This window comes from Lithobates pipiens, unplaced genomic scaffold (genome assembly GCF_037356315.1).
Source record: "Lithobates pipiens isolate NorthernLeopardFrog02 unplaced genomic scaffold, aLitPip1_a1.2 Scaffold_18, whole genome shotgun sequence".
NCBI classification, from domain to species: Eukaryota; Metazoa; Chordata; class Amphibia; order Anura; family Ranidae; genus Lithobates; species Lithobates pipiens.
The window spans coordinates 80802945-80828196 of record NW_027507758.1 but is presented as its reverse complement, the minus strand read 5'-3'; the positions used below and the strand labels follow the sequence as shown (position 1 = coordinate 80828196).

Genomic DNA, 25252 nt, shown 5'->3' with positions numbered 1-25252 from the left:
GGGGACACCTTCTGGCGATCGCAGCTAGGAAGAAGAGGGAAAGACAGGAACTGATAAAGAACCTTATACATGAGATTACTAAACTAGAGTTACAGCACAAACGTACTAAGGCCACTCAAGTGGCACAGCAATTGGCAGATGTCCGGGCCCAATTGGTGGAGGAATTGTTTCGGCGGGCGCGTAAACGCCACATGCTATCACAAAGGTTGTTCTACGAGCAGGGTAATAAACCTGGGAAACTGCTGGCACGCTGTTTACAGAAGCGTACCCTTGCCACGACGGTGCATCATCTGTCAGATAATGCAGGACGCTCCTTCTCAAAAAACGAAGATATTGCGCAGCAATTTCTTCATTACTATAGTAAGTTATATAATTTAGAAGAAGGCGTTCGTGGCCTCGCGGAGGGTGGGGCTCGCTCGCGGTTGATTGGGGAATTTCTGGGCAAATATAGCCCCAAAGCGTTGTCGGTTGACGAGCGTGTTGGCCTGGAAGCTCCCTTGTCCTCTGAGGAATGGGAGGCGGCCTTGAAGTCAATGAAGCCGGGTAAAAGCCCGGGTCCAGACGGCTTCACAGTACCGTACAACAAAACCTACGGGGCTCTATTGGTGCCGCGATTTCTTAAAGCCTTTAACTCACTGGCCAAGGCCCCCCAACCCCCAGATACGCTTTTAGAAGCGTATATTACAGTGTTACCCAAAGACGGCAAGGACCCCACCGACGTTAAGAATTATCGGCCGATCTCGCTTTTAAACGTGGATCTGAAGCTGTTTGCGAAGATCATTGCGAACCGTCTGGCGTTTTACATTCCTGCCTGGGTGGGGAAGGATCAAGTGGGCTTCGTGCGGGGGAGGGAAGCGAGGGACAACACGATTAAGGCCTTAAATCTCCATCATTGGCTGACTTCCACCCAACAGGAGGGTTTTTTTCTGGCCATGGATGCGGAGAAGGCGTTCGACAGGGTGGCCTGGGACTACCTGCAAGCAGTGCTTCGGGCCCTGGGCCTGGGCAGCAATATGTGTACCTTTATTGGAGCTTTATATTCTAACCCCAGGGCCAGGGTCAAGGTTAATGGCCACCTGTCGGACGCCTTCCCCATCCGAAATGGCACTAGACAAGGGTGCCCTCTCTCTCCTCTTCTGTACGTCCTCACCCTGGAACCCCTTTTGCGCTGCATTAGGCTCCACCCGGACATCAAGGGTATAACAGTACGCCATAAGGAATACAAAGTCGCGGCTTTTGCGGATGATATCTTACTTTTTCTTACATCCCCATTAACGTCCCTGCCAAATCTAATGCCACTCCTGGAGCAATTCAAACGCATAGCCAACCTAAAACTTAATTACTCTAAATCGTTCGCGCTGAATGTTTCCCTGCCACATGGTCTCGCCCAACAATGCCAAGCCAACTTTCCTTTTAACAGGAACTGCAGAGGTGGGATGTCCCGACTCTGTCGTGGTTTGGGCGAGCGGCTGCTCTCAAAATGACTGTGCTTCCACGACTTCTCTATAAAATGCAAACAATCCCCATACGTCTCCCACTGGCCTTTTTCACAACTTTTAAAAGAATTTGTAGATCCTTCCTCTGGGGCTCCAAATCGCCTCGCATCGGGTGGGCAACCCTGGTTCTACCCAAAGCTAAGGGAGGGATTGGCCTACCCGACCTTAAACGTTATTATTGGGCAGTACACATGGCCAGGGTAGTGGACTGGAAGGTCCATACACGTTGCAAGGACTGGACAGAACTTGAAAAGTTCATTGTCGGTCAAGATCTGCAAGCGCTTCCTTGGAGCACTAAGCGACCCACGGGGCACCAGCTCTCTGTACACCCTCTTGTTGGGGCGACCCTACAAGAATTCACCAGGGCTTGCAAAGCAATGGCGCTTTCCCACACAGAGAGTCCGATTACTCCTATTAGGGGTAACCCTGACTTCCCCCCAGGCCTGTCTGCCAGCTTCTTGGCTCAGGAATGGCCGTCTACAGAGATGGTGGCGAAACAATTTTTTAGGAGGGGCAGATTCTTAAGTCACCAAGATTTGGCCAAGCTATCTGACACCAAGACGTTCCCGTATTGGCCCTACATACAGCTGAAACACTTCTTAGACGACCCAGGGAGGAGACCGGGATACCTGACAGAGCCTACTGTTTTTGAAGCTCTGTGCTCCAGCAAGACTCCCCAGAACCACGTGATCTCGGCTTTGTATGCTTCTATGTTTAAGACTCAGCACCCAGGCAGGAGTCCAGGTCGGGTCTTCTGGGGGTCTGTGCTGGACCAGGAGATAACGGATAAAGAGTGGGACCGTATACATCTATATATTCATAAGGGGTCCCAAAATGTACACACGCAGGAAAATGGTTATAAATTGAAGATGAGATGGTACAAAACTCCAGACTTGCTCCATAAGATCTTCCCGACGGTCCCTGATCAATGCTGGAGATGCGGACGAGAGTTAGGTACCCTTCTTCACATTTGGTGGGGTTGCCCCCTGATTCAACCCTATTGGAGAGAGGTGCATAAGGTAATTTCGGAGGTTTCACCCTTGGCTTTGGAGTTCACCCCTGCACAATATTTATTACACTTATCGAACATTCCCCAGAAGAAATATTGTAAATCTTTGGCGATGCACATGATCAATGCTGCTAGGCTTTGTATTCCGGTACTTTGGAGATCTGTGTCCCCCCCCTCGATTAAAAGCTGGTTTCTTCGCATTAATCGTATAGAAGCGATGGAGGAGCTGATTCATACAGCGCAGGACAGGATTTATCGCTTTTCCGCAGTCTGGGGAGCGTGGCGGACTTTTAAACTTTCCCAGAGATATCTTGCGTTGATGCAATCTTAGGAGACAGTGATACCCTAAAAGTGGGAATCTTCCCAACTGGCATCTTCCATGTGGGCAGTGCTTACAGCACTGTCTATCTGGACATAGCTACAGCCCTGGAGTCTAGTGGTGCCTTCCCTTATTGTTGGCTGCACCGGGACGGAGAGGGTAGCTGGTGGTTAATCCACCCCCAATCCGTTCGAAGGCTTATCCGAGCTTTTTCTCCTCCCTTCTACCTCAATATTTTTCCTCTTTAAGTCCTAGCTGGTTCCTCCTCCTACACCCTCCCCCCCTTTTTTTTTTTTGTTTGTTTGTTCCCGCTATCTTATAGGAATTATTGGCAATTTTACGCGCCATGGCCGTTAGAGACACAACAGTTAAGGGTGACCAGGGGGCACAAGGCCACTTTGAACAAGCTTGAATGTAGGCGTGACTCTACACGCTATGGTTTTCTCTCTGGCAACTTAGTGTCTGCAACGTGCTTTTCTTAACTACTACAGCTGCTGTTTACAGATATCTATATGCAAGGTTGTATGGATGGTTAACGAGACACTGTATGGTTTAATGTTTTTGTTTTTGTTTTTGTTTTTCTGTAATCCTGTATTTGCTTACTGTTACCTTGGAAACATAATAAAAATTCTAAAATTAAAAAAAATACTACAATGCATCTGAGCACCACAAACCAAAAATACAATGTAATTAAAAAAAAATGAATATTAAAAGTAGGGCTGATTAAAATTTTCGTGTTCGATTAATCGCTTTTTTTAAAATCGATTAATCGACTAATTTTGATTAATTATAACGCACATACAGATCTAACTACTTTTAGCTGATCTTGCATTGCAACTCTGCATTAGTCAGTGGTAAATGTGGTATACACTATATACAATCACCCGACACTAGTTCGTTTCCAAAATCCATACTTAACTTCACAGTTCACACAAATACGTAAACTGTAGCACTGACATAAGTAATTTTTTTCCCCACAGTATTGTGACAATCCCTGCTCACCGCTTAAGTATAAGATTACATTTTTGTGTTCAAACACAAACTACTCACATAAAGATGATAAAAACACAGCATGTAAAGCCGACAATCGAGTTAGTTTCGTAGGGCAGCAGCAGATGACGTCATGCACAGCTCCTCCCCCGTACGCGTTCAATCAGAACTTCGACGTCACCGGACTCCTCCCCCCTTCCCTTTGTTAGTAGATGGAGGCACTTGGGGAAGGGGAGGAGACCAGTGACGATGATGTCCGTGACGTCACGTATCTCCGACAGAACTCCCTGAAAACCCAGAAGCCGGCGAGAGGTGAGTACCGATCAAATAATTTTGATCGATCAAAAAAATGTATTGATTAATCGAGGAATTAAACTTTAATTTCTACAGCTCTAATTAAAAGCAAACTCACCCATCTCTTCATGCTTTATTTTGCTGAGAAGTTACTTTGAAAAACACCCCACTAGCATTTCTAGCTGCGGCCATCTTGATTAAGGGTGGGGGATTCATGTAACATTTACGTCCTGGAATTCATATACCCTTAGCTCAGGCATGCAAGCAGGAGGGTGGCCTTAGCTGAGAAAACCACTCCTCTCCTCCTGAAGGCTCCTGGGATGTATGACATCATTTGCCTAGACCTGGAAACCAGGAAGTAGCTGAAGAAAAGTAGAAAAAAAAAGTGTAAAATGTTATACTTTTTTATCTATTTACTAAGGCTAGCAGCAGAAGGATTACAAATGAAAGAATGAATGAAATACTTGTATAGCGCACAATGCAAACTGAATCGCCTCTAGGCGCTGTGGCAAGCTTTGATCATCTGCTAAAAGAGGAAGGTCTTGAGTTTTTTCCTAAAAGCCAGGTGATTTTCTTCCAGGCGGATGTTGATTGGTAGAGCATTCCATAGCCGAGGCCCTTGGACAGCGAATCTCCGATCCCCCTTGGATTTATACCGGGCTTTGGGCACGAGGAGGAGGTTTTTGTTGGCTGATCGAAGACTGCAGTTTGGTGTGTAATGATTTATTTTCTCCATTAGGTATTGCGGAGCTTCTCTATGCACGCATTTGTGGGTGAGGCAAAGGGTCTTGAACATGATCCGATTTTTTACGGTTAGCCAATGTAAGCTCCTCAGTGAAGGAGAGATGGATTCCCAGGGTTTTTTTCCTGTTATCAGCCTTGCCGCCGTGTTTTGGATCAGTTGTAATCGCGCAAGTTGATATTGTGGTAATCCTATGTAAAGTGAATTTGCGTAGTCCAGTCGTGAATTAATGATTGTTCAAACTACCACTGCTTTGTCATTCTTTGAGATAAAAGGGATGAGTCTGCGAAGCATGCGCAGCAGATGTTGAGATCCACTGACTACAGATCCTATTTGCGCATCCATTGACATTTGTGCATCTAAAATAACCCAGAGACTCTTCGCTTTGGTCTTTGGGGAGATAGTCTGCCCAAAGACGGTTGGTGGAGACCAGGAGGTTTTGGTTGCGGGCTTATGATTTGGGTGTAAGATAAGAAGCTCTGTCTTTGATTCGTTCAGTTGGAGGGAGTTAGTGGTCATCCAGTCCTCTATTGATTTGAGGCAGTTTTCAAGTTGTTGTTGGTGATCTTTTTTTCCATTGATCCGGAAATAAATTTGCGTGTCGTCAGCGTAAGAGTGGAAGCAGAGATCTAAGCATCTGATGATTTGAAGGAGTGGGCGAATGTAAATGTTGAAGAGAATGGGTGACAAAGGAGAGCCTTGATGGACTCCGCAGATGACTGCCCGAGATTTGGAGAGGAATTTTCCTAGTTTCACTGTCTGTGACCGATTTCCTAGGAAGGACGCAAACCATTGGAGATCTATGTCTTGGACTCCGGCTACTTCTGTGAGGCGGACAAGTAGAGTATTGTGATCTACTGTATCAAACGCTGCACTTAGGTCTAGCAGTACGAGGAGACATGGCTCTCCGTCATCTGCTGCTTCGAGGGCGTCATCCCAAATCTTGAGGAGAGCTGTTTCTGTTCCATGACCCGGGTGGAAGCCTGATTGCAGCGGGTCCAGGAGTTTGTGAGTATCCAGGTGAAGTTGTAGCTGATGTACTACAGCTTTCTCCATGATCTTAGAAATTATGTTGAGGCTTGTAATTGGCCTACGGTTGTTTGGATCCTGAGGGTCCAGGTTTGGTTTCTTGAGTAGAGGTTTGACGATGCCTTGTTTGAGGATGCTGGGAACAATCCCTTTGTGGAATGATCTGTTTATTAGGTGGGTTATGGTTGGAGCCACGATGTCGGAGCATTCTTTCAGTAGTTTTGTGGGGATAATGTCAATAGGTGAGGTACTGTCACGCAGTTTATTAATAATGTTTTTGCGGTGTCTACGGTAATTGGGGATAGTGAAAATTTTGGCGGTTGCGGTATGTTGGTGAAGACATCCTCTTTATGTATTTGCTGGCTGAGGTTGGATGTTTTCTTCTGACAAATTGTTTCCCTGATGGTTTTGACTTTATCGATGAAAAAATCCGACAGTTTGTCACAGTAATCCTGGGATTCGCTTTCTGGGGGTTCTAGGCACACCGGATTCATTGATTGATTGACCAGTGTAATGGACGCCGTGGCTGGGTCCTGGAAGGACACTATATTTCCCCTCTGTTTGGGTTGTGCTCTCTTTAAGGGAATAAAATTGATTAACCCACCTGTTAAGGCAGTGTCTTTAAAAAGCAAGACAGGAAGTTGTAGATGGGTGTGGTGGAGTGTGAGCAGCTTGATGCTGGCTGAAGAGTGGTTTGCCCTGTGGGAGACTGTAGTCCGTGTAAGGGACTGGGAAAGGCTGACAACCTTGAGAGTCAGGAAGACTAAGGAAGTCGGTGAGTCCAGGGGGCTGGAAAGAGTTGACAAATCTGTTGGGAGCAAGCAGAGGAACTGTTGACAATTGAGAGCCAGGTGGCTTGGTATGTTCATTTGTGTGCTGAATGAATTTAAACCCCTGCGTGGGATTACTGGATGAACTAAATATTTTGTTTTCTTATAATAAACGTGGGCTACCAGGCCCTTAACCATAAAACGCCTGCCTGATGTAGACTAAAACGCGCATCTACCAATTGAGCTTAATCACCCCAATATTACACCAGTTTAAACAGTTCCCGTGGTTGGTTTGTGGCCGTTGAGATTGTATATGAGAAGTGGTCCTTTTTGGCTTTGAAGATTGCTTTCCGATAATTCTCTGTGAGACCTTTGTAGTTAAAGTGGTTTTCCTCTGTGGCATTTCTTCTCCATGTTCTTTCCGCTCTTCTGCGTTCTTGCTTTAGTACGGCGAAGGAGCTATTAAACCATCCAGAGTTTTTCTTCCTGATGAGAGCCCTGCGTTTTGGTGCTACCGAGTCTGCTGATTGCAGCAATGCCCTGTTCAGGGAGTTGAGTGTTTCCTCCGTAGAGTGGTTTAAGGTTATTGTAGTTATCTTGTTGGACAGAGTGGTTTTGAAGGATTCGGAGTACAGTTTTTTATGCGATCTGGTCCAGTGCGTTGTTGTTACAGGATTCCGTTTTTCGTTGGTGATGTTGGTAGCTATTTTGAATTTGATGGCGTGGTGATCCGTCCATGGCAATGTTATGTTGTCGTGTATGTTGACGTCAATGTTCTGTTTGAAAATGAGGTCCAGGGTGTGTCCTGACCCATGCGTGGGAGTCTTTATCAGTTGCTGGAGACCCAGTTCTTCTAGTTGATTGATGCAGGCAGTCGCAATGGGGTCTTTGGGCTCGTTTGCCCAAAGGTTGAAATCTCTGAGTGCCAGAAAATCTTTGAATTTTAGGGTGTGCATTGCAAAGGATTCCGTGAGGGGTGAAAGAAGATTGGACTTTGGTCCTGGTGGTCTGTAGCACAGTAGAATATGAGTGGTGTCATGGGGTGTTGGTTGAAGATGTAGCGTCAGGGTTTCCATAAAAGGCACTGGGTTCTGAGATGATGGTTTAGTGAGATCCAGGTGACCTTTAAAGATCACTGCTAGGCCTCCTCCTTTTTTCCCTATCCGGTGTTCGGTTAAGATCTTGTAGTTTTCCGGCACCAATTCAGTGAGGATGGTGTTGCAGTTGGAGGTTAACCAGCTTTCGGTGATGAAGTGGCAGTTTACATTGTTCTCGATGATGAAGTTGTGTACTTCCAGTCTATGTTTGATTGCAGACCTGGCGTTAATCAAGGCGCAATCTAATTGTAGTGGTCGAGTAGATGTCTTCCTGTGGTTGGGAGCTGCTTGTCGTCTGGTTTTTAATAGTTGTTCTCTTTGAAGTATTTTTTGTATGGAAGATGGCAATGTGGTGTTGATGTTCCTTAGACTGTGCAGAACTTCAGCTGAGTATTTGAAGTAGCACATGGTTTGTGGATGCTGTTGATGGTACTATTGGCCTAAGATGATGATCCTGATCAGGGTATTGATCCTGAGGAGGGGCTAGGTATCAGACAAATGGGTAATGTTGATTGAAAGAGTGAAGTTCCTCAAAAACTGCCAGGAGTTCGAGCTTTTTGGCAGAAGACTTACGCAAAGTCTCTTTTGCCAAAACACCTTTTTATCCACGCTCCTAGCGATTTTCTCTTCATTCACTGCATGCCATGAATAGAGCCGATTGCCAGGTACCATGCACATGCATTAGTGGCTGTTCAGTGGATGAAGAGGAATATTGCTGGACCTGGAAGAAGTGGCAGAGAAGATGGCAAATGGGGCAACAACTGGAGCCTGGACCTGACATAAGGGGAAGTAGATGTGCTATAGTAAGCAAATCTGCTTTACATACTTGCACCTTATGGCAGGAGCCTCTGTTTTCCCAAGCTCAGTCTGCGAGAGGGAGAAACAGCACAAGCAGCCAATCAATTGTGCTGCAATGCTCATTTGTCTTCCTTTTACTATCCAGTCACAGGCTGGCAATACACTTGTAGAATTTCAAGCTAAAATTGGCACGAAAATTTTCAGAACGTTCAAAAGCAGTTAAAGATTTTGTCTGCTTTTAAAGTGATATTAAAGGTAAACATTTAAAAAAATATATCATACTTACCTGCTCTGTGTAGTGGTTTTGTACAGAGAAGCCCCAATCCTCCTGTTCTTGGGTCCCATGCTGGCACTCCTGGCCTCTTCCTCCTGTCGAATGCCCTCAGGTCAAGTAGCTTGCAATGGGGGCACCCAAGCAGGGGTGCTCCTGAGCTGCTGCTCTTTGTGTCCATTCAGACACGGAGCTGTGTCTTGGCCCCATCCCCTCTCTCTCCTCATTGGCTCACTGGCTGTGATTGACAGTAGTGGGTTCTTCTGTCTCAGCCAATGAGGAGGGAGATTCCCCAGAGAGCTAAGGCTTTTGTGCACATCGCTGGATCGACAAGGAGCTCAGGTAAGTATTTGGTGGGGGGGGTTACTTTCATGCAGCCTTTAGAACCACTTTAACATACAATTTTGAAATGAATGGACTTTACCGAATGAAAACCACATACAGTGTTATGCTGCGTACACATGATCAGACTTTCCGACGGGAAATGTTGGACGTGAGCTTGTTAGCTGAAAGGCCGGCCGTGTGTATGCTCCATTGAACATTTGTTGTCCGACTTTCCACCAACAAATGTTGGCTAGCAGGTTCTCAAATTTTTCCCCAACAAAAGTTTATTGTCAGGCTTTCTGATCGCGTGTACACAAGTCCGTCGCACAAACGTTTACGGATACTCGGACTCAATACGAGCCAGAAGCACTCGGTCTTGTAAAACTAGCGTTCCTAATGGAGATATCACATGACTATAGAACTTCCTTTTTCTTGGCTCGCCCTAATTGTTGGCCAACATTTGTGTGACCGTGTGTATGCAAGACAACAACCTTCGAACAAAATTCCACGGTTTGTTTTCAAAGTCTGACCATGTGTACGGGGCACCCGAAATCCATTCGTTCAAGAAAAATTTTCCAACCTGCTCTTTCAAATTTTTTTCGCCGCTGTGATTGAATCAGAACTTTGATTAGACCCCAGTAATGATTAAACAAAGGAATGTTCTTACAATGAAAAATGTCAAACAAAACTCTACTAGGTTATATCTAGCTTTAGACTTCTCCATCCATGCTAAGCCCCACATATGGAGAAATCTGTGTGGGTGTCTGGCAGGTGTCTGAATAACCAAACTGCAACTTCATCTGATTGGATGCAGCCACTGTCTGGCTGAAATTCTTCCAGCATTCTTTCCATGGTGCCAGGACATCTACTAAGGGAATTTCAGCTGGCTCATCAGGAATTGGCTGCATGGCCAGGATAAAGTGGTACTTCACTTTCCCAATCAACATTGACTATTTTAAATCCTTGTGCTGCTAGCATTTTTAAATAGATAGGAAAGTACTGTGCATTATATTTACTTGTTTTAACCTTTTTTTTTTTTTTTTTTACATTTCTGCAATTACTTTCTGGTTTCCAGGCCTAGGCAAATGATGTCATACATCCCAGGAGTCTTCAGGAGGCGCGTTCTCAGCTAACCACACCCTCCTGCCTGCATACCTGGGCTAAGGGCAGATGGATTACAGGAAGTAAATGCTACATAAATCATCTGTCCTTACTCAAAATGGCCATAACCAGAAATGATAGGGGAGGGGTGTTCTTTAGAGTGATTTCTCAGAAAAATAAAGCATGGAGACATGGAGGAAGGAGGGAGTATGTTTTGCATATTAAAAAAGAATTAAACAGTGTTTTTGGTATGTGGTGCAGAGGAAAATCTGCTACCTGCCTTGAAGACAGGGCTGTGCTTTGTGGCAGGACTGAATAAACAGAGAGACAAATATTTTGGCAATAAAATAAAAAAATTGTGAATGACCTTTAATCCCAATCACAGAGCACGCCGGATGCAAGCCACAGCGCGTGCAGTTCTGGGAGGACTTTAATAAATGCCCTCCCAGAACTGGACGACTGCGATGTAGCCATCATTCGGCTATAGTAGTCGGTAAGTGGTTAAAGGGTTATTTGACCCTTAGCAAAAAAACTGCCTAGGCAGGTATTATTATTATTATTATTACAGGTACTTATATAACGCTGTCAATTTACACAGCACTTTACATAAACATCTCACAAAAGTGAGTACACCCCTCACATTTTTGTAAATATTTTATTACATCTTTTCATGTGATAACACTGAAGAAATTACACTTTGCTACAATGTAAAGTAGTGAGTGTACAGCTTGTATAACCGTATAAATTTGCTGCCTTCAGCAAACTGTTTGCAGGCTTTCTTGTGCATCATCTTCAGAAAAGGCTTTCTTCAGTGACGACAGTCATGCAGACCAATTTGATGCACTGTGCAGCGTATGGTCTGAGCACTGACAGGCTGACCCCCCACCCCTTCAACCTCTGCAGCAATGCTGGCAGCACTCATGCATTTATTTCCCAAAGACAACTTCTGGATATGATGCTGAGCACGTGCACTCACCTTTTTTGGTTGACCATGGTGAGGCCTGTTCTGACTGAAACCTTTCCTGGTAAACCGCTGTATGATCTTGGCCACCGTGCTGCAGTTCAGTTTCAGGATCTTGGCAATCTATCTACTTATAAACAGGCCTTTTTTTCTTTGAAAATAGGTGCAGGAACTCAACCACAACCCCCAAAATCCCCTTCTACCCCACACACACCCTCCAAATAGTGGGTGTGGTCAAATTTCACAATGGGCAGGTCTTAAAGAGCATTAAATACTAGGAGTGCATTACACACAGAGTGCAGAGTTCATTGTTGCACTACGTGCAGAGTTTGGTAGTACACTACCTATATAGTGCAAAGTTCAGGGGTGAGCTACACACAGGCCAGAGCTCAGCCTTCTTCCACAGCTGCTTACCTCTGTATCCCTCCTCCACATCTCACATTTACCCCTCTTCACTCTCTAAACTTCTGCATGCAATCCCCCCACTACTGCTTTATTCTCCCCCTCCTCAAAAGCTCCACCATCTTCCACATGTCCAACTTTTGATGCTGTGTTAAGCTGAAGCACCCAGCCGGCTCTAGTACCTTCCCTCCCACTGTAGTTCGCCCCTTCTTTCTCACATGCAGGGAGATCATCCAGTGGGAGTGTCCGCATCCACACTTCACCCTGAACACCTGCATCTCCCTTTTTCTTATCCTGCAATCAGTGGGAGCTGCTCAGGAGATCAGATCTGTGGGAGCCTTTGGGAGACAAGCTGTTACTTGTAAACACAGAAACCGGATGGTGGTGAGCAGAGGGCCTGAGCCAAAGGTGGTGAGTTCCACCAAGTTCCAGCTGAAAAAAGCACCCCCCCCCCCCCCCCAAGGTTCGGTTTGCACCAGAACTTGTGAACAGGCAAACTTGAAAAATCAAAAGTGCTCATTTTAAAACCTTATATGCAAGTTATTTCCATAAAAAGTGTTAAAAGTGTTTGGGGACCCGGGTCCTGCCCCAGGGAACATGTATCAGTGCAAAAAAAAAAAGTTTTAAAAACTGTAGTTTTTCCAGGAGCAGTGGTTTTAATAATGCTTAATGTGAAACAATAAAAATGAAATATTCCTTTAAATATCATGCCGGGGGGGGTGTCCTTGATATGTAAAGTAGCGAATCTTTCCCATGTTTATAACAGTACCACAGCAAAATTTGTAAAAGGGGAAATAAGTCATTTAAAACTGCTTGCGGCTGTAATGTATCACCGGGTCCCGGCAATATAGACAGAAATCATTGAAAAAAACAGCATGGGTTCCACCCACCAGTCCATTACCAGGCCCTTTGGGTCTAGTATATTAAGGGGAACCCCCCACCCAAATAAAAAAAAAATGGTTGGGGGTCCCCCCCCATAAAATCCATACCAGGCCCTTCAGGTCTGGTATGGATTTTAAGGGGGACCCCTAGCCCAAAAATGTTTTAAAATGGTGTAGGGCCTCTCAAAATCCATACCAGACCCTTATCCGAGCACACAACCTGGCAGGATGCAGGAAAAGAGAGGGAGAGTGTGCCCCCCCCTCCTGAACCATACCAGGCCACATGCTCTCAACATGGGGAGGATGCTTTGGGGTCTCCCCCAATGCACCTTATCCCTATGTTGATGGGGACAAGGGCCTCATGCCCACAACCCTTGCCTGGTGGTTGTGGGGGTCTGCGGACGGGGGGCTTATCAGAATCGGGAAGCCCCCATGAACAAGGGGACCCTCATATTCCACCCCCCCATGTGAATGGGTATGGGGTACAGTGTACCCCTACACATTCCTTAAAAAAAAGTGTCAAAATGTAAAAAATTACAAGAGACAATTTGGGACAAGTGCTTTATTAAAAACAAAAAAACCCCCACAAAACTGTCCCGTGATGTCCATTCATCTTCGATCACAGCGTCCGACTATACGGCTGCCGTGTAAGCAACCTTACATAGTGTGGGGCATGGACTCAGCCCCCTAAGCTATGAATGCCAAAAAAAGAAAGAAAAAACTCTGCCTTGATGGGAGGCTCCTGCTGACTGAAGCCTCTTCACGATGACAGCTGTTATATTGCTAAGGGCAGGGCCACCTGGTGAAGTAAACAGGTGACCCTGCGCCCCTGACGTTATGTCAGAGGGGAGCGGGGTCACCAGTTTACGTCACCGGGTGGCCCCTCCCTCTGCTATATAACAGTTGTCTTCGCGAAGAGGCTTCAGTCAGTGGGAGCCTCCCATAGAGGTGGAGGTGGAGTTTTTTCAGGTTTTTTTTATCAGGTCGTCGGATGTTGTGTTCGAAGATGAATGGACATCTCAGGACAGTGTTTTTTTTTTTATAAAGGACTTGTCCCAAATCTCTCTTGTCGTTTTTAACATTGACACTTTTTTTGGTAAATGTGTAGGGGTACAATATACCCCATGGTGGGAGGGCAGGATCTGGAGGTCCCCTTGTTAAAGATTCCGATAAGCCCCCCGCAGACCCCCACAACCACCGGGCAAAGGTTGTGAGAAAGAGGCCCGTGTCCCCATGAACATGAGAACGAGGTGCTTTGGGGGCGACCCCGAAGCATCCTCTCCATGTTGAGGGCATATGTCCTGGTATAGCTCAGGAGGGGGATGCTTTCTTGTCCCCCCTCTTAGCGGAGCATGAAACCTGGCAGGCCGCAGGAAAAGGGTCTGGTATGAATTTTGAGGGGGGGGGGGCCCTACGCCATTTTTTTAAATTTTGGCTCGCAGGGTTCCCCTTAAAATCCATATCAGACTTGAAGGGCCTGGTATGGATTTTGCGGGGACCCCTACGCCATTTTTCTTCTTCAATTTTGGCACAGGGTTACCCTTAATATCCATATTAGACCTGAAGGGCCACGCACACAATTTTTTTTATTTATTTGGGTGTGGGGTTCCCTTTAATGTCCATACCAGACCCTAAGGGCCGGGTAATGGATTGGGGGGGGGGGGGCATGCCATTTTTTTCAATGATTTTCATCTATTTTGCCGGGATCCGACAATACAGCCATGAGCAGTTTTAAATGACAATTTATTTTCTTTACAAATGTCATTTTTCTGCTCTTATTCATAAAATTATGTACGGCTGCAGTGTTAGCAGCCTTACATGTGTGGGGCATGGACTTAGCCCCCTGAGCCATGATTGACCAAAGACACCCTGCCTTTAGCCAATCATGGCTCTCACAGCAGAGCGCACTGTGATTGGCCAAAGCATGCAGGTCAGGTGCATGCTTTGACCAATCAGCAGCTGTCAATGTACTGCGATCTTGCAATGCATTGACGGTCTCACCGTTCATTATGATGCATTCCGCGGTGCTCGAATTTCCCTTGAACTGCGAACGGGCGAACATCCGATGTTCGAGTCAAACTTACATTCGTCACGAACCGTGGGCTCATCCCTATGTTCATCCTGTGTTCACTATCTCTTCCGCCGTAGCATAACTGAGCTCAGATTTACTGCCACAAGGAAGAGTAGGCGCATGCAAGGGCAATTGAATCAGCTGGGAGTGTCGTAGCAACATGGCAGGACAGGAGAATGCCATCTCTGGGAGTGTTTTTTAGCCAAGCTTCAGGAGGTATGTAAATGGCCTACACCTAGAGCATGGGCAGTATTTAACTTTGGGTCAGTGCTGCACAGTTGTTATTTTATCTACATATGACTCTTATCTGCATAAGCAGTTTTTTTTTGTAAAGGTGAACTAACACTTTAAGATTGTACTAACGGTATAAATCAGGTGGCATAAAAATGTGTATATTAGCATACGCACCCTGATCGTTTAAATTGGTAGTAAACCCGCTGTTTTTTTTTTTGACCTGCAAAGGAAAAGGCATAATGAGCTAGTATGCACCGCACACTAGCTCATTATGAAATACTTACCTTAGAACGAGGCCCCGACATCTGGCCCGATCCACGCCGAGGGAGCTGACATGTTCCCTTGGCGTGTCTTCCGGGTATCACGGCTCCGGCGCTGTGAGTGGCCGGAGCTGTGATATCGTCACTCCCGCGCATGTGCGCAGGAGATTTCTTTCCAGCAGAGTCTGCCGGACTTTCAGCCGGGAATCCCCTGTGCGGCACATTGCGAGGGGAATATCTCCTAAACCGAACAGGTTTAGGAGATTTTTTTTTACCTACAGGTAAGCCTTATTATAGGCTTAGCTGTGGGTAAAAGTTCAAAAAATGACTATACAACCACTTTAAAGAAATCCTTATAGGTCGTAAGTAACATAGCATAACAATAGGAAAGGGGCCAATAACAGAGCACTGGCTTACACTCAGCTAAAATTGCACATATGCATTGCAAAATAAATGGCAGGCAGGTAATTATTGTGGGATCTGTGCACAGCTAAGTCTCGCAGCTTTTGTCCTGGGTGAGGACGCTCTGTGGGAACGACTTTGCAGATACCGATTTCCTCCTATGACTGGCAGATGGCCCAGAGACTCAACCTGCAATCCGTATTCTCTTACACCTGTTCATCGGAGTGCTGAGAGCCAGCTGAGGGGCCGGTTTTTCGGGCCAAGGCCATCATTGTTCAGCCAGATTTTTGTGCACACCAGAGCAGATTAGAACAGTCAGCAGAAACTAAAACCTCTCATGGGATGTGGCGGCTCCTCCGCTTACTGCAAAGCCACTTTCACTGTTGGATCCCTATTGTTCTGTGGAAGAGTCGGAATGTAAGCCGAGACCTGCAGATTGTAGGGGGAGTATTGCCAGGCAGACAGTGAAAAGTGCAAGTGAAATCAATCACTGACTGCTATGGGAAGAGATGCCTGTAGGAACTATTTGAAGAGAACAGGCTAAGATTAAAGACTAATTCCACCTTTTTTTGTTTTAATTTGAGTGAAGGAGGATTAACATTGCAGACATGTTTTTATTTCATACAGGTCTTGTGATGGGACAGTGAAAAGAGAAGTAGCCCACTGAGGAGCTCATCACTCTGTTCTGTTCTCTCTGCAAGTCTCTTGTAAATGCATTACAGCTGAAAAGTTTAAAGCGGAACTCCAGTCTTCCCTTCAGTCTTGCACAGCTGTACTGAAACAGCTTATACCCTTATGACGGAAAAGGTCCGATCGGATTATGTTGTTGGCAAATCCTATCGTGTGTGGTCTCTATTGGACTTTTCCCGTCGGAAATTCCGACGGAAAAAATTTGAGAGCTGGATCTAAAATTTTCAGACAAAAAATCTGATCTGACTTTTTCCGATCGTTTGTAGAGAATTCCGACAAAGTGCCACGCATCCTCAGATTAAATTCCCAGACCAAAGCTATTGGCTACTAGCCTCTACGTAGTCCCGTTGTACGCACTTCACCTCATTCCGAACGATCAGATTTTCTGACAACTCTGTCCGACCGTGTGTATACAACACAAGTTTCGGCCAAAATCCGTCGGAAAAAATCTGACGGATTTTGTGGTCGGAATGTCCGACCGTGTGCATGACCAAGCAATTATCAGTTAAAGTAACTCAGTGCTATATCGCAAGAAAGCGCTTACGAAGGAGCTGGGTAGTTTCAGTTGTAGATGGAGTCAGATGAAGGAAAACCTCAAACTAAATAGCCCTGGTGATGCAGGTCCAGGAAACCTTTGAGCCATCGTTGTTTAAATATTCAAATAAAGCTTATTTTCCTGAAGTTGTATAAGGCTCTGCTTTTCCCTCTGTTGGTCAGGAAAGTCAGCACAAGCCAAAACGTGAAGCACAGCCAAGTACAGCTTCAGGATTTAAATAGTGAACTTTTGCAACATCTTTTCCTTCTGAGTAAAGCAGGGAAAATAGGATTTTTAATACAGCTTACCTGTAAAATACTTTTCTTGGAGTACATCATGGGACACAGCGCAGCCATAGTAATTACTATGTGGGTTATACGCCATCTATAGGTGAATGGACACTGGCACACCCAAAAACAGGAAGTCCCCCTCTATATATCCCGTCCCATACAGCAAGTACCTCAGGTCCCAGCAAGAGCGGAGGGACTTCTGTGTCCTGTTATATACTCCAAGAAAAGGATTTTACAGGTAAGCTGTATTAAAAATCCTATTTTCTTTATCGTAGCATCACGGGACACAGAGCAGCCATAGTAATTACTATGTGGGATGTCCCAAAGCAATGCCCTTGAGGGGAGGGAGACACATATCAAAGCAGGCCACCATCAGACATGAGGACCTACACTGCTGCCTGCAGTACATTTGTGCCCAAAAGTGGCATCCTCCTGCTGCCTTACATCCATCTTGTAAAATTTAGTAAATGTATGTACTGATGACCAAGTCACAGCCTTGAAAACCTGAGCCATAGAGGCCTGGTGACGCACTGCCCATGAAGCACTTACTCCCCTGGTAGAGTGCGCTCTAATTGGAAAAGGTAGAATCCCTTCTTTTCGATCCATAAGCCTGAACTATAACCTGACAAATTCACTGGGAAACAGTCAATTTTGACACTGTCTGCCCATTGGGCCCATCTGGCAGCACAAACAAAGCATCAGTCTTCCTGATCAGCGCTGTCACCCTTAGATAGATCCTGACAGCTCTCACCACATCGAGAGAATGCAACAATTTTTGTTCCACAGAGCGAGGTTCTGGGAAAAATGAAGGCAGGGAGACATCTTGGTTTAAGTGAAAACTGGACACTGCCTTGGGCAAAGAGGTTGGGTGAGGATGCAACATAACCTTGTCCTTATGAATAATTAAGTATGGCTCTTTACAGAAAAAAGCTGCCAATTTTAGACACTCTCCTTGCTGAAATTAATGCAATCAAGAAAACCAACTTCCTTGTCAAAAGGCTCAAAGGGTTGTCTTTGCAAGACCTATAAAACTAGATTCGAATTCCATGGGCACAATGGCCGCCTAACTGGCAGAGTTATACGAGTTACCCCTTCTATAAAGGCCCGAATCAAAGAATGTGAAGCGAGCGATCTTTGAAAAAATACTGCCAAGTCCGAGATCTGACCCTTGATGGTACTCAAGGCTAGCTTAATTTCTACTCCCAATTGTAGGAAGGCAAGAATTTTCCCTATAACATATTTTCGAGGATGCCATCTTTTGGCTTCACACCAGGAAACACAGGACCTCCAGATCCTATAATAAATGGCCCTAGAAGCCGGTTTCCTTGCATCAATCAGGGTAGTTACCAATGATCCAAAGAGCCTCCAATCCTTTAAAATTTGGACTTCAATAGCCAAACCATTAAATTTAGCAATTGTAAGGCATGATAGAACACCGGTCCTTGCAAAAGCAAGTCTGGACAGAATGGAAGAGTGCAGTTTCCCTACTGCCAACCTTATGATCTCTGCATACCAGGCTCTTCTGGGCCACATCGGTGCTACCATTATCACCAGCTTTCCTTCCTCCTTGATCCTGTGTAAAAGCCATGGTAGGAGCTGAATTGGGGGGGGGGGGGGGGGGGGAAGAGGCATAAATCAGTGAAAACTGATCCCAATGGGTCACTAGCACATCTGTTTCAAATGCGAGCAGATCCCTTGACACAAAGCTGCCCAACTTCTTGTTGAACCTGGGACGCCAATAGATCTATGTCTGGGGTACCCCACCTTTGGCATGTGGCTGACAAAAAACCTCGGGATGCAGGGACCATTCCCCTGGGGACAACTGTCGGTGGCTCAAGAAGTCCGCCTGCCAATTCTCCACCCCCCAGAATGAAAACTGCTGACAGAAAAGTCACATGCTTCTCTGCCCATGTCAGAATATGGTCCACCATCCTTTGGGCCGCCTGACTCCTGGTACCCCCTTGGTGGTTGATGTAAACCACAGCTGTGGCATTGTCGGATTGTATCCTGACAGGACAACCCTGCAACCTGAAAGTCCATGATATTAGAGCCAGACGCACTGCCAGAATCTCTAGAATGTTGATGGGCAAGGCTTTTTTGGTCTCTGACCACTTCGCCTGGACAGTGGCCTCCTCCATAACTGCTCCCCAGCCCAAGAGGTTGGCATCCATTGTTACTACCTTCCAGGCTACCGGCATGAAGGATTTCCCCTTCTGCAAATTTCTGGTTATCAACCACCAATTGAGACAACAGTCTCAAATGAAATTGAGCATAGGGAATAGCTTTGAATGAAGCCACCATTTTCCCCCAGCAACCTCATGGAAAGGCAAATGGAGGGATCCTTCTTTCCCTTGACCACACGGACCAGATCTCTTATAGCCCTGACCTTCATCTGAGGCAAAAATGACTTTACAAATACACTGTGTCTATGACCAGACCTAAGTATTCTAGCCTCATTACTGGCCATAAGGCTGACTTCTCTAGTTTGAGAATCCAACCCAGGTGCTCCAAATACCTGACCGTGCTGGACATACTGCAGTCTAGCCGCATGACCGACTGATCTATAAGCAGCAGGTAGTAGGTATGCCATATGCAAAAAATTAGTGTAGTGCTAAAAAATGTGACCATATGAGTGGACGCATCTGTAAATGTGACTAGAAAGATACATCAATGTACCTTAAAGCAGTGTTTAACAAGGATTGTGGATTGGTTCCAGAATACGGATTGCAAACAGTGGGTAAAACTCGAGGAGGAGGTCACAGCCATTAAATTAAAATCACTGCTATGGACAAAGAAAGAAAAACGTCCCGACGCCGAGAGGCCCTTTTTGGTAGCATTGACATTGAAGGTATGGGATAGTTTGCTGATACAGGGGAAAGGATCAACATATGTGGGTCCAATGACCCACCTTTTTGGTAACCCAGAATTCCCACCAGCAATGAAGGTAGGAACTTTACTAAAATGGCAAAGAAGAGAAGATCCTAGACTGCTAGAGACAATAGAAAATGATAGACTAATCCCACTCGATTCTTTAGGTGTGGAATATAGGGCTAAATGGATACAATACTGGCAGCTTCAAAAATGCGTTTCCTCTCTAATGAAAGAAGATATAAATCAACAGACCCCTGACTTAGAAATATTTTTTTCAAGATCAAAGAGCAAAAGCAAATACATACTCTGTTTAATATATATAGGTATTTAATTTCAGAGAATAATAGACAGGAGATCACATATATAAAAAAAAAAAAAAAATGGGAGGAAGAATTGGGGATTGAGATCCCCAAAGAAAAGTGGGATAAAGCATTTAAAGTAATACAGAAATTATCGATATCTAGTAGACGTCAAGAGAGGAATTATAAAAATATTAGCTAGATGGTATAAATGCCCAGTAGACATGTATAAAATAAGTCCAGAGAACGAAGATGTATGTTGGAGATGTCGGGGGGGGGGGGGGGGGCGAGGGGCACAATGTCGCACATTTGGTACTATTGTCCCGGGGTCTATAGTTTAGGAAAAATGATATAAAACATATACGGTAATGACAGGTATACAATTACAACCCGACATATTAATGTTGGTCCCGTCAATGACTCCAGAATCGGTAAAGAATATAAGTAAGGGTATTTTAAAACACTTTTTGGACTGCGGCACATACTATTATAGCTAGGAAATGGAAAAGTAGGGTAAACCCTAGTTTAAAAGAATGGGAGATAGAGATGGGCGAGATGTGTGCTCTGGAGGAGAGGATGGAGATTGAAAAAGGAATAAAAAAAAAAAAAAATAGATGACAACATGACGGATGTGGACAGAGTTTAGCACCTCACAAGCTGACTGGAGGGAACCTCCAGATTAACAATGGAAAGCCGGTATGAAAAGAAGAGAAGGGAAGTTTTGTTTTCTTTGCCTTCCCCCCAGTGTTTGAATGAAGTGAATGGATGGGTGTGATGGGTGTGAATGGTGGAAAGAAAATAATATATGGATTTATTAGATAATTAGAGATATGGATCTAGATCCATTAAATAAATAAGGTATAGGAACAAGATTAATGAAATGATAAGGACGGAAGTAGTTAATCCATATCTAGTGATTGTTAACTCATAAATGTGCAAAGAATTATTAAATTTGTAAAAAAAAATTTTGTTAAATAAAAAGATATTAAAAAAGAAAATGAAGCCCTGCTAGAGCCCTTCAGACTAGCCCTTTATGCAGGTATAGCCATTTAAAATATTAAAAATAAGCATCTATACTGTTGAAAATTTAGTAATTTACTGTCGCACACTGCTCTGCACATGCTCAGTTATCCTATTTTTAGGGAGAGAGAGGAGCAGCACCACTCTGAGTGCAGTATGTCAGTTGAAATTCAATGTTTAATAAAAGTAAGATAAACTCACATTTTGGCAAGATATAAATGTGCATGGCATAAGTAGCTTGGGCTCCTGTAGTCCAGCTGGGCAGCGGTGGTGGTCAGCAATTCCAGGCGGCTCCGGTGGTTCCAGAGGCTAAAGACTGTCACACAAAAAGCACATCAGCCTCCATCACCACTGACATGCTTGTTGTGTGACAGTCTTCAGCCTTGGAGCCTCCCGGAAACCAAAAATATGTGGAAGAATACATATCGGCCTAAACTGAGGGATTTATTTTTATTTTTTTCAAAATTTGAATATTTATTATAGCAAAAAGTTAAATAGTGTTTTCAAAATTGTTGGTCTTTTTTGTTTATAGCACAAAAAATAAAAACCGCAGAGGTGATCAAATACCAGCAAAAGAAAGCTCTATTTGTGGGGGGGGGGGGGGGGGGGGGGGGAGTACATCAATTTTGTTTATATTGTTTTGTAAACACACAGATCCCGTTTCTCTGAGGGGAGAAGAGACTGATGAGTGATCTGTCATCTCCCCTAGACAGTCCCGACCCCTTCAGAACACAATTAACCCCTTGATCGCCCCTAGTGTTAACCCCTTTCCTGCCAGTGACATTTTTACAGAAGTCCATGCACTTTTATAGCACTGATCTCTGTATAAATGTTAAAGGTCCCAAAAATGTGTCAAAAGTGTCTGACATAATGTTGCAGTCCCAATAAATTTTTTGTATAATGTATGTATGTATATGTGAATATGATAGCCACCATTACTAGTAAAATAAAAATGCTATAAATCTAGCTCTCATTTTGTAGACTAACTTTTATGCAAACCAATTTACGCTTATTGCGATTTTTATTACCAAATATTTTTATTACCAAAAATGTGTAGAATACATATCGGCCTAAAAACTGAGGGAAAAAAAAAAAAGCAGCTTTTTTTTAAAGAAATGGGGATATTTATTATAGCAAAAATTACAAAATATTGCGTTTTTTTCAAAATTGTTGCTCTTTTGTTTATAGCGTAAAAAATAAAAACCGCAGATATGAACAAATCCCACCAGAAGAACGGTTTGTGGGAAAAGAAGGACGTCAATTTTATTTGGGTGCAATGTCACACGACTGCGCAATTGTCAGTTAAATCGAGGCAGTGATGAATCGCAAAAAATGCTCTGGTCATTCAGCAGCCAAATCTTCTGGGGCTGAAGCGGTTAAAGCTCTCTGAACACCAGTCAAAGCTCCTGTCACCAAATAAAAGGTTTAGCTTACAGTCCTGTTTACACCTTGATTTTGCTTTGCTTCAAAAACGATACCCTATGTAGCTTTAGTTGTGCTTCAAAGCCTCCATAGAAGTCTATGGCAAAGCTTGTCGCTTGAAACTCCACTGAAGCCCCAAGCAAAAGCAAAAGGGAGCTTTGACTGGTGTTCAGAGAGCTTAAACAAAGTGTGCCCGAAGCCATGTTTTGAGGCAAGTGTAAATTAGCCCTTAAAGTGGAATTAAAACCCCCCTATCATTTACAGCCAAGCTTCTGTTTGATCTGCAGCTGCAATGGTGCTGTACGTGATTAGTTATGACAGCTGTTTGATGATTTGACAGTTTGATTGAGGACACAAGCAAATGTGACAGTTAGCAATGCTAGCATTCCAGGAATATGACTTTTTAAAACCGTTAAATCGATGGGTTTAGTTTTGCTTTATGATTTACTGCTGTTCAGGGGCTCTGGGCTTTAGCAAAATGGCAGCCTCCAGAAAGAAGAAAGGAGCAATGCTGGAGACAGTTTACAGCATGCACTCATTTTGGTCGCATAATCATTACTGTGGAATTCATGCTCCTTGCTAAAGAACTATATTTATCAAGTTGTTATGGGTAAAGTTCTGCTTTAAATCAAAGCCTGCATACATGATGCAATACCACGTTAAAGAAAAATTAGGAGCACAAGAAAATCAAAAGAGATTAAATATCCTTTAATAGTTTTGTCAAATAAAATGAGGTGAAACACTGTAAGGCAGATGACTTTCAATGCATCTTCTAGATAATTTCTCCATAGCCCTAAAAATCGGAAAACAAAAACAAAAAAACACCCTTTATAATATTTACATGCTGCCTTTTATTAATTATTTTGGAGAGCGAGATGCCCACAGGGGAATTCAAATATGTTCTTCCATTTTCCTTAATAAATAGAAGCTTTCACGTGAAAGCATAGCACTTCCAAAAAATAAAAATAAAATAAAAACCCCAATAATGAAAAAAAATAAAATAAAATAAACCCACTGCTGAGCACCGTTTGGCAAGTTTAAAAGCCGGCTCCTTTTTTGATTATCCACCTCTTTGTATTAAAGTCATTTCTCCGTCTCGGACATAAAAAAAAAAAAAAAAAATCTGTACGTTCAGGTTGGTCCTATCTGGAGACTCTCAGTCTGTTTCCATGGCGGCACTGCGGGATTCCCTGGCAACCATGAGCCGCATCAGCTGACTGTGGAATTTCTCAATCCTCTTTACGTCTTGAGCCTGGTCTGTGCTGTACAGCAAACACTGGAAGAGAAAGAAAAGCAGCACGTCAGAGATCCATAAAGAAGGAGGAAAGCGGGTACTTCATTTATTAAAGGGAACCACTCACTTGAAAGTCTTGTGCAAATTAGTGTTACTAGGTGATGGCAAGCAGTAGGACGTGTGGGTAGATACTAGCACATTGTGAAAACCACAAAACATAGCACTTAACTTGGACACTTCCACAATACAACAGGGGCAGCCGAACTGACCTAATAAAAGGTAAGCCAAATTGCATTCTGGGAGACAGTGTGGCTGCTGGTCATGTGTCTTGGAGCAGGAAGGCTGCAGGACCCGGTATTTAGACGACAGGCAATAAAGCGAGCATAAAAATTACCCATCAACTGTAACCACCAGATTCACAGTACTGCGGTGCCATGTCATGTGACCTACAACAGCACTTCACTGAGCAGCTAACACAAGCCCAACTTTCATTATTTTAAGACACTGGCACAGAGGTGTAAATTCAGGACATTCAGGGTCCTGGTGCAAGGACCCACCTGACCCCCAGGCGGGACCTGCTACAGTGGCAGAACACCAGGGCCCAGTTACAAGTGGAACCTTTGCTACCCTAGTAGTTCTGGCACTGGTGTCTGTATTTTATGTTTATTTTTTTTTGGGTTTTCCTCTGCAGCACTCGGCGGGAAAATGGATGGGGGAACCTGGCAGCGCATGGCTGCAGAAGGAAAATGGAGGGGGGATCAGTTCCTCTATATGCCGACCCCTCCTATCCAGGTGTACAAGGGGCCCCACAGGCCCCCAGGAGCATGGTGTCAGGTTGCAATTGTGAAATACTGTGCTGCACTGGCCCCAACAATGCAAAGTGGCTTAATATGCCAGCTTCCTGTCACGTGACCCAAAACCTAAACACCACAACACAGGACCAGCGTTTTATAGCAGGTAGGCAAGTTTACGCAGTTTTTTCCTAACCTCCCTAAACACATAATTTTAGCATAAAAGTTCATTTTAACTACTTTCGAGAAAATACTCCAGTCACAGGTGGGATGCAGATCCAAGTTGTTTCATTGTTGTGTATGAACTTCCATGTGTTCACTGAAGACTTGTGGGTGCTATGACAGCTTTTGTGCTGCCGAGGTGATCAGTGGTCAATCTGTATTGTTCCCAGTAATTAGATCACAGACAGGCAGCCAGAATGATTAAAAAAAAAAAAAAACAACACTTGGTTCTGAATATAGTCCTGCTCTCCCTATAGTCAGACGACTACTGAGGAGTGCCATCATTCACAAAAACACAAGCCCACGTCATACTACCCTCTCCTCTAAGCCATCCCCTACATCCAGTGTTGTGGACAGCAGTGGAAGGAGGAGGGGCCAGCTATTCGGCCATGCTGCTCAGCAGCCACAGCACAGATATAAACAGGGA

The 25252-nt window shown here is 44.5% G+C and overlaps 1 protein-coding gene across 1 annotated transcript in view; it reads right to left on the bottom strand.

Moving 5' to 3' along the window:
* Positions 1 to 23265: 23265 nt before the first annotated feature.
* SRP9 (signal recognition particle 9) overlaps positions 23266 to 25252 on the bottom strand; it is a 37092-nt gene continuing 35105 nt past the window's right edge. The window contains exon 3 of the mRNA XM_077485837.1: positions 23266 to 23854. Within this exon, the coding sequence (XP_077341963.1) occupies positions 23735 to 23854 (120 nt within the window). The 3' untranslated portion in view covers positions 23266 to 23734. The remainder of the gene's footprint in view (positions 23855 to 25252) is intronic.